Source organism: Vombatus ursinus, unplaced genomic scaffold, assembly GCF_900497805.2.
Source record: "Vombatus ursinus unplaced genomic scaffold, bare-nosed wombat genome assembly UNPS02014830.1, whole genome shotgun sequence".
Classification (NCBI taxonomy): Eukaryota; Metazoa; Chordata; class Mammalia; order Diprotodontia; family Vombatidae; genus Vombatus; species Vombatus ursinus.
Window position 1 is genome coordinate 44749428 of NW_020954608.1, and position 14315 is coordinate 44763742.

The following is a 14315-nucleotide window of genomic DNA, read 5'->3' on the forward strand; positions in this document are numbered from 1 at the left end:
ATCTATCTATCTATCTATCTATCTATCTATCTATCTATCTATCTATCCATATATTTTTCCCTCAAACTTCCCTAATATTGACAAAGGCCTCATAAGTTATAAATATCATCTTTCCATGTAGAAATGTAAACAGCTCCACTTTAATAAGTCCCTTATGATTTCTCTTTCCTCTTCACCTTTTCATGTTTCTCTTGAGTCTTGTATTTGAAAGTCAAATTTTCTATTCAGCTCTGATCTTCTCATCAAGAATGCTTGAAAGTCCTCTATTTCACTGAATGTTCATTTTTCCCCCTGAAGGATTATCTCAGTTTTGCTTGGTATGTGATTCTCGGCTATAATCCTATCTCCTTTGACCTCTGGAATATTATATCCCAAGCCCTCAGGTCCCTTAATATAGAAGTTGCTAAATCTTGTGTTATCCTGATTGTGTTTCCACAATACTTGAATTGTTTCTTTCTGGCTTTTTGCAATACTTTCTCCTTGACCTGGGAACTCTGGAATTTGGCTATAGTATTCCTAGGAGATTATCTTTGGGGATCTCTTTCAGGAGGTGATTGGTGGACTTTCAATTCATATTTTACCCTCTGGTTCTAGAAAATCAGAGCAGTTTTCCTTTATAATTTCTTGAAAGATGATGACTAGGCTCTTTTTATGCTCATAGCTTTCAGGAAGTCCAATAATTTTTAAATTATCTCTCCTGGATCTATTTTCCAGGTCAGTTGTTTTCCAATGAGATATTCCACATTGTCTTCTATTTTTTCGTTCTTTTGGTTGTGTTTTATTGTTTCTTGATTTCTCATGAAGTCATTAGCTTCCATTTGCTCTATTCTAATTTTTAAGGAAGTATTGTCTTCAGTGAGCTTTTGGACTTCCTTTTCCATTTGGCCCATTCTGCCTTTTAAGGCATTCTCCTCATTGGCTTTTTGGACCTCTTTTGCCATTTGGGTTAGTCTATTTTTTAAGATGTCATTTTCTTCAGTATTTTTTGGGTCTCCTTTAGCAAGCTGTTGACTTGTTTTTCACAATTTTCTTGCATAACTCTCATTTCTCTTCCAGTGTTTCTGCTACTTCTCTTACTTGCTTTTCAAAATCCTTGTTGGGATCTTCCATGGCCTGGGACTGATTCCTATTTTTCTTGGAGGCTTTGGATGTAGGAGCTTTGACTTTGTTGTCTTCTTCTGGTTGTATGTTTTGATCTTCTTTGTCACCAAAGTAACATTTTGTGGTCTAACTTTTTTGGACTGTTTGCTCATGATCCGAGCCAATTACTTGAGTTATAAACTCTTTGTTAAGGTAGGGGTCTGTTTCCAGTGTGGAGAATGTATGATTCCAAGCTTCAGGGTTTTGTGGAGCTGTTTTCAGAGATACTTCTAAGGACCTGTAAATTTTCGTTTCTTCCAAGGTAGTATGATGAAGGGTGAGGTGTTTGCCTTTTCTGGTCTGGGCTCTGGTCTATGAGTGACCACAAACACTCTTTTCTGTCTTGGAACTGTGAGGAGGATTCCCTCTCCACCACCATCACAAGCTCCACCACACTAGTGCTCCTCCTCGCCCCAGCGCTGCCACCCAGAACTGAGACCCAGATCCAAGTACAGGCAAAGCAAGAGAATCCTGCCTTAGCACCAGCAAAGAGATACCTGCAATTTCCCTCTGATCAGCCAGTCAATTCCCCCTCCTTCTATGGGCCGAGAGCTCCAGAAGCAGCTGCTGCTCCAGGGTAGCACTAGGACTGGAGCTGGACCGAGCTCCTGTCTCACCATAGTCAGACAGACCCTTCCTACAGACCTTCTAAGTTGTCTTTGGCATTTGTGGGTTGAGAAGTCTGGAAACCACCGCAGCTCCCCTTGATTCAATCTCCTGAGGACTGTTCCAGGTTCACTGAGGCCTGGTTTTTGCCTGTGTGGCCCACACTGAACTGTGCTCCTCTCCCAGCCTGGCACAGTAGACCCTTCCAAATAAACATCCAAGTTTTCTTGGGCTGAAAATTTGTTTCACTCTGTCTTTTTGTGGGTTCTGCTGCTCTAGAATTTGTTTGGAGCCATTTTTACAGGTATTTGGAGGGATTTGGGGGAGAGCTCAATCAAGTCACACTTTTACTCAGCTGTCTTGGCTCTGCCTCTCAAACCCATTTATTTCTTCAAAATCTTCAAGACTTCAAGATCAGTTCTCTATCGACTACACCATACTACCTCTATTTTTATGTGAAAAAAGATACCAAATAATAGCACAGCTAAGGTAAAATCTCATTTATTCAGACTTTCAGAATTCACCATGATTTGGTCCTGGTATTCGTTCATTCATCCATACAGTATAAAGGTAACATAATATTCTGGGATATACTAATCCTCTTACCTGGTACATATAACAGTTGGTGTGAAGATCTGCGGAGAAAGATCTGGTGCACTCTGAGTATATGTCAAGATTCTGTGAGAGCTTAGGCCTTGTTTGGGAGTTACTTCTGCAGATTCTGGAAACTGCATTGCAGAAATTTTGCTGATTGGACTATTGGCTGGGCTCCCTTGAATAGGTGAAGGACTTGGGGATGAAAGAGGTGAAATTTTAGCTAGAACACCTGAAAATAAAATAAGAGTTATTTCACTGAGAGAACTTAATCATGGTTCAAAATTGCAATTCCTCAGCTTTGATACAATAATTACTAGAATACATGGAATCCTACTAGCTCACTAATAAATAAAGCACTCAAGGCTCTCTGTTAGGTAATGAATTAGAATCTGCTCTAAGATAACCATCCTAACAACAACATAACAACAGAAAACATGTCCTGCCTGAAATCAGGATATGTGGATAAAAATGATTTCCATATTATGGGACCCAAGGAATATAATATCATAAAAAAAATGAATGAGGACTTAATTAGGATCATAGATGAGAGTTAGAAGGACTTCACAGGTCATCTAGTACAACTGCCTCCGCTTAAAAATGAGGAAACTGTACTTGGGGGAGTTTAAATGACTTTCCCATGATCACTCAGGCAGCAAAGGGCAGAGCCATTACTTTTCTCATTGTTCCATGCCTCATGACTCTTCAACATGTGACCAGAACAGGGGTGGGGAACTTGCAGCCTCGAGGCCACATGTGGCCCTTTAGGTCCTCAAGTGTGGCCCTCTGACTGAATCTAAACTTCACAGAACAAATCCCCTTAATAAAAAGAATTGTTCTGTGAAGCTTGGATTCAGTCAAAGGGCTGCACTCAAGGACTTAGAGGGCCACATGTGGCCTCAAGCCTGCAAGTCTCCCACCCATGGACTATGCCAACCATCAGCATTTCTGTATCTTTCCAACAAAACCCAGAAAGAAGAACTAGAAAAAGAAAGACCATTTAAAATATTTGTAGAGTATATAAAATATATATTTTTACCTATCAAGATATACCCAGAATATAAGTGAATATAACTACAAATCTCTTTTTGTGGAAATAAATATAGACTTAAACAACTGGAGAAATATTAGTTGCTTCTCAGCAGGCTGAGCCTATAAAATAAAAAATGACAATGTTACATAAATTAATTTATCTATTCATTACCAAACCAAGCTAACAAAGAATTACTTCATAGAAATAGGAAAAAAACATATTTAAAAATACATCTGAAGGAATAAAAGGTCAAGAGTCTCATGGGAAGTAATAATTTTCTAGTGATCAGTAGAAACTATTAGGTATATAGCATACAGGAGCAAATAAACACAGTGAGCAAATTTTTGATAAACCGAATACCAAATAAACCCAGATACTAGGTAAGAACTCACTAGTTAACAAAAAGTTATTGTGAAAAATAGACAGCATTCTTATAGAAAATAAGTATAGACTAACTCAAACCACATGCAAAGATATGTTCATTACTTAGACATGAAAGATGAAATCATAAACAAATTGGAGGAACAAATGAAAAAAAAAATACCATTCAGTTCTATAGATAAGGAAATAGTTCATGACCAAATAAGAGATAGATAGGATCATAAAAGGAAAAGAAAAATGGACAATTTTTATTATGTAAGATTTAAAAGGTTTTTTTTTTTGCAAAAGCAAAATCAATGTAGCTAAAATTAAAATGAAAGCAGGCAATAGGAAGGGGGAAATCTTTGTAGTGAATTTCTCTGAGAAAGGCTCATTTCTAAGAGCTATTTGGAAGTTGATTAAAATTGATAAGACTAGGGCCATTCTCTAATTGACAGTTGGTTAAAGGATATCAACAGGCAGAACTCAAAGAAAGAAATTCAAGCCATATGAATCCAATCCAACAGAGATATGAAAAAAATCCTCCAAGTCACTAATAATTAGAGAAAAGCAAATTAAAACAGCTCCAATTGGTCAGATTGATAAAGTTAACAAAATAGGAAAATGGGTAAAAGAGGTCCAAATAGCTAGTGAGGAGAAGAATGCCTTAAAAAGCAGAATTAGCCAAATGGAAAAGGAAGTCCAAAAGCTTACTGAAGAAAATAATTCCTTAAAAATTAGAATGGAGCAAATGGAAGCTAATGACTTTATGAAAAATCAAGAAACAATAAAACAAAACCAAAAGAATGAAAAAATAGAAGACAATGTAAAATATTGAAAAAACAACTGACTGAAAAATAGATCTAGGAGAGGTCATTTAAAAAATTATTGGACTACCTGAAAGACATGCTCAAAAAAATGTAGATATCATATTTCAAAAAATTATCAAGAAAAACTGTTCTGATATTCTAGAACTGGAGGATAAAATGGAAATTGAAAGAATCCACCAATTAGCTCCTGAAAGAGATCCAAAAATGAAAACTGCCAGGAATATTATAGCCAAATTCCAGAGTTCCCAGGTCAAGGAGAAAATATTGCAAGCTGCCAGAAAGAAACAATTCAAGTATGGTGAAGCCACAGTCAGGATAACACAAGATTTAGAAGCTTCTACATTAAAGAATCAAAGGACTTGGAATATGACATTTCAGAGGGCAAAGGAGCTAGAAATAAAACCAAGGATCATCTACCCAGCAAAACTGAGTATAGTCCTTTGGAGGTGGGTGTGGGGAATAGGCATTCAATGAGATAGAGAACTTTCAAACTTTCTTGATGAAAAGACCAAAGCTGAATAGAAAAATTGACTTTCAAATACAAGACTCAAAAGAAACATAAGAAGGTAAACAGGAAAAAGAAATCACAAGGGGCTTAATAAGGTTAAACTGTTACATACCTTCATTGGAAGATATTTGTAACTCATAAGACCTTTTTCATTATTAGGTAGTTAGGAGTGTGTGTGTGTGTGTGTGTGTGTGTATACACACACATACAGAGAGAGAGAGAGGGTACTGGTGTGAGTTGAATGTGAAGGGAAGGTGTCTAAAAAATAAAATTAAGGGGTGAGAAGAATGTTCTGAGTGAAAGAGAAAGGGAGAGGTAGAATGGGATAAATTATCTCACATAAAAGAGGCAAGAAAAAGCTTTTACAGTGGAGGAGAAGAGGGGGGAGGAGAGGAGGAATGAATGAATCTTACTCTCATCAGACTTGGCTCAAAGGGGGAATAACATACACACTCGGGTATAGAAATCTATCTTAACCTACAGGAAGGTAGAAATATAAATGGATAAGAGAAGGGGAAGGGTTAATAGAAGAGAGGGTAGATTGAGGGAGGGGTTAGTCAGAAGCAAAACACTTTTGAGGAGGGACAGGGTGAAAGGAAAGAGAATAGAATGAATGGGAGGTAGGATGGAAGGAAATACAGTTAGCAATAGTAACTATTGAAGTGAGTTTCTTTGATAAAAGTCTCATTTCTCGAACATAGAGAGAACTGAATCAAATTTATAAAAAAAATAAGAGCCATTCACCAATTGATAAACAATTAAAATATATGATCAGTTTTCAGATGAAGTGATCAAAGCTATCTGTAAGCCACATGAAAAAAATACTCTAACTCATTATTGAAGAAATGGAAGAAATGCAAATGAAAACAATTCTGATGTACTACTTCATACCTGTTAGAGTGGCTAATAGAACAGAAAAGGTAAATGACAAATGTTGGAGGGGATGTGGGATAAATGAGACATTAGTGCACTGTTGATAGAGTTATGAATTGATTCAACCATTCTTTAGAACAATTTGGAACTATGCCCAAATGGTCATAAAACCATGCATAGCCTTTGACTTAGCAATACCACTGCCCCAAAAGTGCTAAAAATAAAAAAAGGAAAAGGATTTATATGTACAAAAATATTAATAGCCATTCATTTCTGGGGGCAAAGAATTAGAAATTGGGGGGATGCCGATCAATTGGGGAATGGTTGAATAAGTTGTGGTATGTGATTATGATGGAATAATGTTGTACTCTAAGAAATGCTGAGCACGATGCTTTCAGAAAAACCTGGAAAGGCTTGCATGGGCTGATACAAAGTGAAATATACTGTGTAAAAAGTAACAACAATATTGTAAGATGATCAGCTATGAATGACTTAGCTATTCTCAGCAATACAATGATCCAGGACAACTCTGAAGGACTTATGACGAAAAATCCTATCCATTCCCAGAGAAAGAACTGATGGTGTCTGATTACAGATTGAAGCATACTTTTGTTTTTTACTTTATTTTTCTTGAGTTTTTTTGTCTATGTTTTCTTTCACAACATAGATATTATTAATACGTTTTGCATGACTACACATGCATAACCTATATCAAACTGCTTGCCTTCTCAAAGCAGGGGGGAGAGGTTGGGAGGAAGGGGGAGAATTTGGAACTGAAAGTTTTAAAAATTGTTTTTACATGTAATTGGGGAAAATAGAAATTAAATACTAAAAAAATAGGAAAATGACAAATGTTAAAGTGTCTACACAAAAACAGGAATATCAATGTATTTTTTGACGGAGCTGTGAATTGATCCAGCCATTCTGGAAAGCAATTTGGAATGATGTCCAAAATTTTACTAAACTACGAATATCCTTTGACTCAGTGATGCCATTACTGGATCTATATCCCAAAGGCATCAAATGAAGAAAGAAAAGGAACCATATATACAAAAGCATGTAGTGCAACTCCATTTTGCTGGCAAATAATTGGAAACTTAAGAGGATGCCTTTCAACTGGGGAATGGCAAAACAAATTATACTATATGAATGTAATGGAGCACTATTGTGCTATAAGGAATGATGAAGGAGACAGTTTTCAGGGAAACTGGGCAAGACTAGTAATGAACTGATATGGTGTGGAAGAAACAGGAAGAAATATTGAAAAATAAGTGTGAAGACAAATAATTTTGGAAGACTGAAGAACACTGACCCTCACAATAACCAACCAGAATTCCAGAAGATTGGTAATGATAAAACATGCTACCTGCTTCCAGATAGAGAAGTGATAGGTACAGAATGAAGCATATTTATTAAATGTGGTCAATCCAGGAATTTATTTTGCTTGACCATGCATATTTGTTAAAGGGTTTTTTGTTTATCTTACTTTTTTCAATGGGAGGTAAGGGGAGAGGGAGAGAAAAAAGATAACTTGTTAATTTTGAAAGATTAATTTAAAAAATAGGATCTTTGGTGGCAAAGCCAAAATAGACTACAGAATGGGACTCAGCCAAATTCTGACATTGCCCTCCAAACAACTTTTTTATATTTAATTTTTATTTTTTTTACAATTACATGTAAACAAAAATTTTAATAGTCTTTTTTTAATTTTTAGTTCCATATTTTCTTTCTCTCTTTCCTCCCCCCTCCTTGAGAAAGTAAGTAATTTGATATAGATTATACATGTACAGTCATGCAAAACATTTCCATATTAGCCATTTCAAAAAAGAAAATGTAGAACAAAAAAAGAATAAAGGATAGTAAAAAAAATAATGCCCCTATCAAATATGCTTGTCATTCTTCAACTGATAAGCATCCCTTAAATTTCTAATACTTTGCCACTACAAAAAGAGCTGCTATAAATAACTTTGTACATATAAATCCTTCTCCTTTTGCTTTGATCTCTTTGGGGTACAGACCTAGTAGTGGTATTTATGGGTCAAAGGGTATGCACAGTTTTAGAGCCCTTAGGGCATAATTCCAATTGTTCTCCAGAATGGTCCAACCATTCACTACTCCAACAGTGAATTAGTGTCTTAATTTTTCCATATCCCCTCTAGCATTTTTGATTGTCATTTTGTGGCATGTTAGCAAATCTGTTAGATATGAGGTAGTATCTCAGAGCTGTTTTAATTTGCTTTTCTCTAGTAAGTAGTAATTTAGAGTATTTTTGATGTGACTATTGATAACTTTGATTTCTTCTTCTGAAAAACTGCCTGTTCATATTCTTTGACCATGTATCAATTGGGGAATGGCTCCTATTTTTATAAATTTGACTCAGTCCTCTATATATTGAGAAATGAGAACTTTATCAGAGATACTTCCTGTAAAATCCCCGCATCCTTCCCCCCTCCCTGCAGTCTCCTGCTTTCTTTCTAATCTTTCTAATCTTGCATTTGGTTTTGTTTATTCAAAACTTTTTAATTTCAAGTAATCAAAATTGTGCATTTTACATCCTATAAAGCTCTTTCAGATGAATTTTGTTATTATTTTTTTCTAGCTCTCTAAAATATTTTTGCTAGGTTGGTTGGTACAACACTGAATAAGTAAATTAACTTATGCAGCAGTGTCATTTTTATTATACTGGTTCAGCTTACCCATGAGCAATCAATATTTTCCCACTTGTTTAGATCTGACTTTATTTGTGTGAAAAATGTTTTGTAATTGTGTTCATACAGTTCCTGGGTTTGTCGGGCAGGTAAATGCCCAAGTATTTTGCATTGTCTACAGTTATTTTAAATGGAATTTCTCTTTTTATCTCTTGCTGTTGGACTTTGTGGATAATATTTAGAAATTCTCATAACTTCTGTGGGTTTATTTTGTGTTCTTCAATTTTGTTGACGTTGTGAATGATTTCAACTAGTTTTTTAGTTGATTGCCTGGGATTCTCTAAGTATATCATCATGTTGTCTGCAAAGAGCAATAGTTTTGTTTCCTCATTGTATATTCTAATTTTTTCAATTTCTTTTCCTTGTCTCATTGCTATAGCTAATATTTCTACTATGATATTGAATATCAGTGATGATAATGGGCATCCTTACTTCACCTCTAATCTTATTGGAAAGGCTTCTAGGTTATCTCCATAACAGACAATGCTTTCTAATGCTTTTAGATAGATACTACTTATCATTTTAAAGGAAAGTTCCATTTATTCCTATGCTTTCTAGCATTTTTCAATAAGAATTGGTGTTATATTTTGCTAAAAGCTTTTTCTGCATCTTTTAATATAATCATAAATTTGTGTTGTTATTGTTATTGATGTGGTCCATTATGCTGATAGTTTTCCTGATATTGAACCAGCCCTGTATTGCTGGCATAAATTTCACCTGGTCATAGTGTATGATCATTGTGAAAAACTGCTGTAATATCCTTGTTAGCATTTTATTTTTAAAAATTGCATAAATATTCATTATGAAATTGGTGTATAGTTTCATTTCTCTTTTTTGTTCTCTCTGGTTTAGGTAATAGCACTATACTTGTGTCCTAAAAGGAATTTGGTAGATTCCATCTTTGCCTATTTTTACAAATAGTTTATATAATGTTGGAATTGATTGTTCTTTAATTGTTTGTTAGAATTCACTTGTGCATCCATCTGCTCCTGGGGACTTTTTTCTTAGGGAGATCATTAATGGCTTGTTCAATACACTTTTTCTTAGATAGAGTTATTTAAGTATACTATTTCCTCTTCTGTTAATCTGGGCAATTTATATTTTTGTAAATGGTCATACATTTCATTTAGATTGTCAGATTTACTGGCATACAATTGGGCAAAAAAACTCCTAATGATTGTTTTAGTTTCATCTTCATTGGTGGTGGATTAATTCTTTTCATTTTTTTATTATTTAATATTTTATTTTTCCCAATTACTTGTAAAAACAGTTTTAACATTCTTTTTATTTAAAGTTTTATTCTCTCCCTCTTTCCTTCCCTTCCCCCCAATTAAGAAGGCAAGCAATTTGATATAGGTTACACATATGCAGTCATGTGAAACATATTTCCATGTTAACCATGTTGTGAAAGAAAATGCAGACCAACCTCCCCCCAAAAAAAACCAAGAAAAATCAAGAAAAAGAGATTTTGATCTACACTCAGATTCCATCAATTCTTTTTCTGGAGGTGGACAATATTTTTCATCATAAGTCTTTTGGAAGTGTCTTGGATCATTGTATTGCTGAAAAGAGCTAAGTCATTCACAGTTGATCATCATACAATATTGCTGTTACAGTGTAAAATGTTCTACTGGTTCTGTTCATTTCACTTTGTATTAGTTCATGTAAATCTGTCCAGATTTTTCTGAGGGCATTTGTTCCTCATTTCTTATGACACAGTACTATTCCATCACAACCATAAACAACAACTTATTCAGCCATTCTCTAATTGACAGACATTCCCTCAACTTCCAACTGTTTGCCATCATTAAAAGAGCTACTGTAAATATTTTTGTGCTTATAGATCCTTTTTATTTTTGTTTTTATCTCTTTGGGGCACAGACCTAGTAGTAATATTGACTTGTCAAGTGGTATGCATGGCTTTATAGGCCTTTGGACATAGCTCTAAATTGCTCTACAGAATGATTGCATCAGTATACAACTTTACTAACAGTGCATTACTATATCAATTTTCCCACATGTACTTCAACTTTCATCATTTTCCTTTTTTGTCATATTTGCCAATTTGATAGGTGTGGGGTGGTAACTGAAAATTGCTTTCATTGGCATTTCTTTAATCAATAATGTTTTAGAGCATTTTTCATATGACAATAGGTAGCTCTGATTACTTTGTCTGAAAACTGCCTATCCTTTGACCATTTATCAGTTGAGGAATGGCTCTTATATTTATAAAATTGACTCAGTTTTCTAAATATTTGAGAAATGATGTCTTTAGCAGAGAAAGGTGCTGTAATTTTTTTTTCACAGTTATGATTACTGGGTATTTCCCTCCACCGTCTTTTCCCCTTGTTTATCCTACTATCTCCTTCCACCCTGTCCATCCTCAAAAGTGTTTTGCTTCTGTTTTACCTCCTCAATCTGTCCTCCCTTTTATCACCACCCCCACCTTCTTTTATCCCCTTCCCCTCCTACTTTCCTGTAAATTGGCATTGATATCTATACTCAACTGAGTGTGTATATTATTCTGTCTTTGAGCCAATTCTATGAGAGTAAGATTCTCTCATTCCCTGCCATCTCCCCCATCTTCCTCTCCACTGTAAAAACTCCTTTGTGCTTCTTTTATGTGAGATAATTTATGACATTTTACCACTCCCTTTCCCCTTCTCCCAGTGCATTCCTCTTTCTCACCCTTAAATTTTATTTTTTTAGGTAATCATACCATCATATTCAATTTAGACCTGTGCCCTCTGTCTATGTATATTCCTTCTAACTGCCCTAGTAATGACAACATTTTTTGAGTTACAAGTATCATTTTCAGATGTAAGACTATAAACAGTTTAGTCTCATTGGAACCTTTATGATTTCTCTTTCCTGTTTACTTTTTTATGCTTCTTTTGAGTTTTGTATTTGAGAGTCAAAATTTCTATTCACCTCTAGTCTTTTAATCAGGAATGCTTGAAAGTGTCCTATTTCATTGAATGTCAATTTTCCCCTAAAGGATTATACTCAGACTTGCTAGGTTGGTGATTCCTGGTTGTAATCCTAGTTCCTTTGCCTTCTAGAATATCATATTCCAAGCCCTCTGATACTTCAATGTAGAAGCTTCTAAATCTTCTATTATTCTGACTGTGACTTCATGATATTTGAAGTATTTCTTTCTGGTTGCTTGCAATATTTTCTACTTAACCTGTAAGCTCTTCAAGTTGCCTATAATATTGCTAGAAGTTTACACTTTGGGATTTCTTTCAGGAGATGCTCTATGGATTCTTTGAGTTTCTACTTTACCCTTTGGCTCTAGAATATCAGAGCAGTTTTCTTTGATAATTTCTTGAAAAATGATGTCTAGGCTCCTTTTTTGTTCATGGTTTTCAGGTAGTCCAATAATTTTTAAGTTCTCTCTCCTGGATCTATTTTCCAGGTCATTTGTTTTTCCAGAGATATTTCACATTTTCTTCTACTTTTTTCATTCTTGTGATTTTGTTTTATTGTTTCTTGATGTCTCATGGAGTCATTAGCTTCCACTTGCCCAATTCTAATTTTTAAGGAATTATTTTCTTCAGTGAGATTTTTATCTCCTTTTCCATTTGGCCACTTCTACTTTTCAAGTAGTTCTTTTCTTCAGTGAATTTTTGTATCTCTTTTTTACATTTTCCCAATTCTGTTTTTTAAGGAGTTCTTTAGTGAATGTTTGTATATTTCTTTCCATTTTCTCAATTCTGCTTTTCAAGGCATTCTTTCCATCATTGGATTTTTGTACCTCTTTTATCATATGGCCTTTTCCTTTTTTTTAAGGTGGTATTTTCTTCAGTAATTTTTGGGCCTCTTTTACCAAGTTACTGAATCTTTTTTCATGATTTTCTTGCATCACTCATTTCTCTTCCTAATTTTCTTCTATCTCTCTTACTTGATTTTAAAAATCCTTTCTGAGCTCTTCCATGGCTTGAGACCAATTCATATTTTTCTTTGAGGCTTTGGATGTAGTAATGTTGACTTTATTGCCTTCTGCTGAGTGTGTGTTTTCATTTTCCTTCACCATACTAACTTACTATAGTCAGAATTTTTTTCTGTTGTTTGCTCATTTTTCCAGCTTAGTTCTTGACTTCTAACTCTATGCTAAAGTGGGGTTCTGCTTCCAGTGTGAAGGGGGCACTTTCTTGAGTTTTCATGGTTTTTGTGCAGTTGTATTCAGAGCTAGATTTGAGGATCTGTAAGCTTTCAGGTCTTTCAAGATGGTATGATTTAAGGAAAGGTGTGTTTACTACTCTCCTGTCCCATGATCTGGTTTGTGAGTGACCACAAGCACTTTTTTTCTGCCCTGGAACTGTGATCACAATTCTAGTTCACCAACAGCCACAAACTCTGGTATGCTGGTGTTCCTCCTCACCCTGGGACTTCCCCCAGGAGAGACACCCAGATCTGAGTATGGACAATGCAACACAGTCTTGCCCCCAGTACCAGCAAAAGGACCCCTGTCTACATCTGACCAGTTTTCTGACCCACTTACTGTCTGTGGGGATGAGAGGTCTAGAAGCTGCCACTGATGATGATGATTCAGTCACTCCCAAAGTCTGCTCCTGGTTTGCTTGGGCCTGCTCTGTGCTGACCCAAATACACCAAGCAAAAATAAGTATAACCCTTCAGGAGAAAAAATGGATATTTAACAAATTGAAATGTTCCAAGCTTTCATGATGAAAAGACCAGAACTGATTAGGAAATTCAACATTCAAAGAGAAGATTCAAGAGAATCATAAAAAGTTAAATATGAAAAAGTAATCATAAAAATTCAATAAAATCAAATTGTTTACATTCCAGTATGGGAAGATGATACATCTATCTCCTAAAAATGGTATCATTATGAGGGGAATTTGGAGTTTACATAGACAGAGGGCATGGGTATGAGTCAATTTTGTTGAAATAATCTAAAAATATGAAGGGATGAAAAAGAGGAATACAATGGGAGAAGTGAAATGTAGAATGGGGAAATTTTTCTTGCATAAAAGAGGCACATAAGGACAAGTTCTAATAGAGGAGAGGAAATGGGGCATTTAGGTGGGTAATGCTTAAACCTCACTCTCATCAGAACTGGTTCAAAGAAGGAACAATGCGTACATGTATACATACATACACACATACAATCAGTTGGATATAGAAATCTATCTTACCTACTAAGGAAATAGAAGTGAAAGAGGATAAAAGACAAGGGAAGAGGATAAAAGGGAGGCAGGGTTAAAGTAGGCAGTGGTCAGAAGCAAAACAGATTTTTTTAGGGAGGGACATGATAAAAATAAAGAGAGAATAAACAGGAGAAAATAAGATGTAGGGAAATGAATAATTAGTAATCATAACAGTGAATGTGAATGTGATGAGATCACCCATAAAACAGAAGCATATTGCAGAATAGATCAGAAACCAGAATCAAACAATTTATTGTGTACAAGAGACACACTTGAAACAGAAAGACACACACAGTGTTAAAATGATGCTCTGGAGCAGAATCTATTACACTTCAGTGGAAGTAAAAAAAAGAAAAAGGTAGGCATAGCATCATGATCTCAGAAAAAGCAAAAGCAAAAAGTCCTAATTTGAATAGATAAGCAGTGAAACTACATTTTACTCAAAGGTACCATAGACAGTGAAGCATTATCAAAATATTTTATAGCATA

General features: G+C 35.1%; 1 protein-coding gene across 1 annotated transcript in view; it reads right to left on the bottom strand.

Annotated features, from left to right (window-relative positions):
- PDE3A (phosphodiesterase 3A) overlaps positions 1 to 14315 on the bottom strand; it is a 373613-nt gene that overhangs the window by 68579 nt on the left and 290719 nt on the right. The window contains exon 6 of the mRNA XM_027838672.1: positions 2353 to 2572. Coding sequence (XP_027694473.1) covers positions 2353 to 2572 — 220 coding nt within the window. The remainder of the gene's footprint in view (positions 1 to 2352; positions 2573 to 14315) is intronic.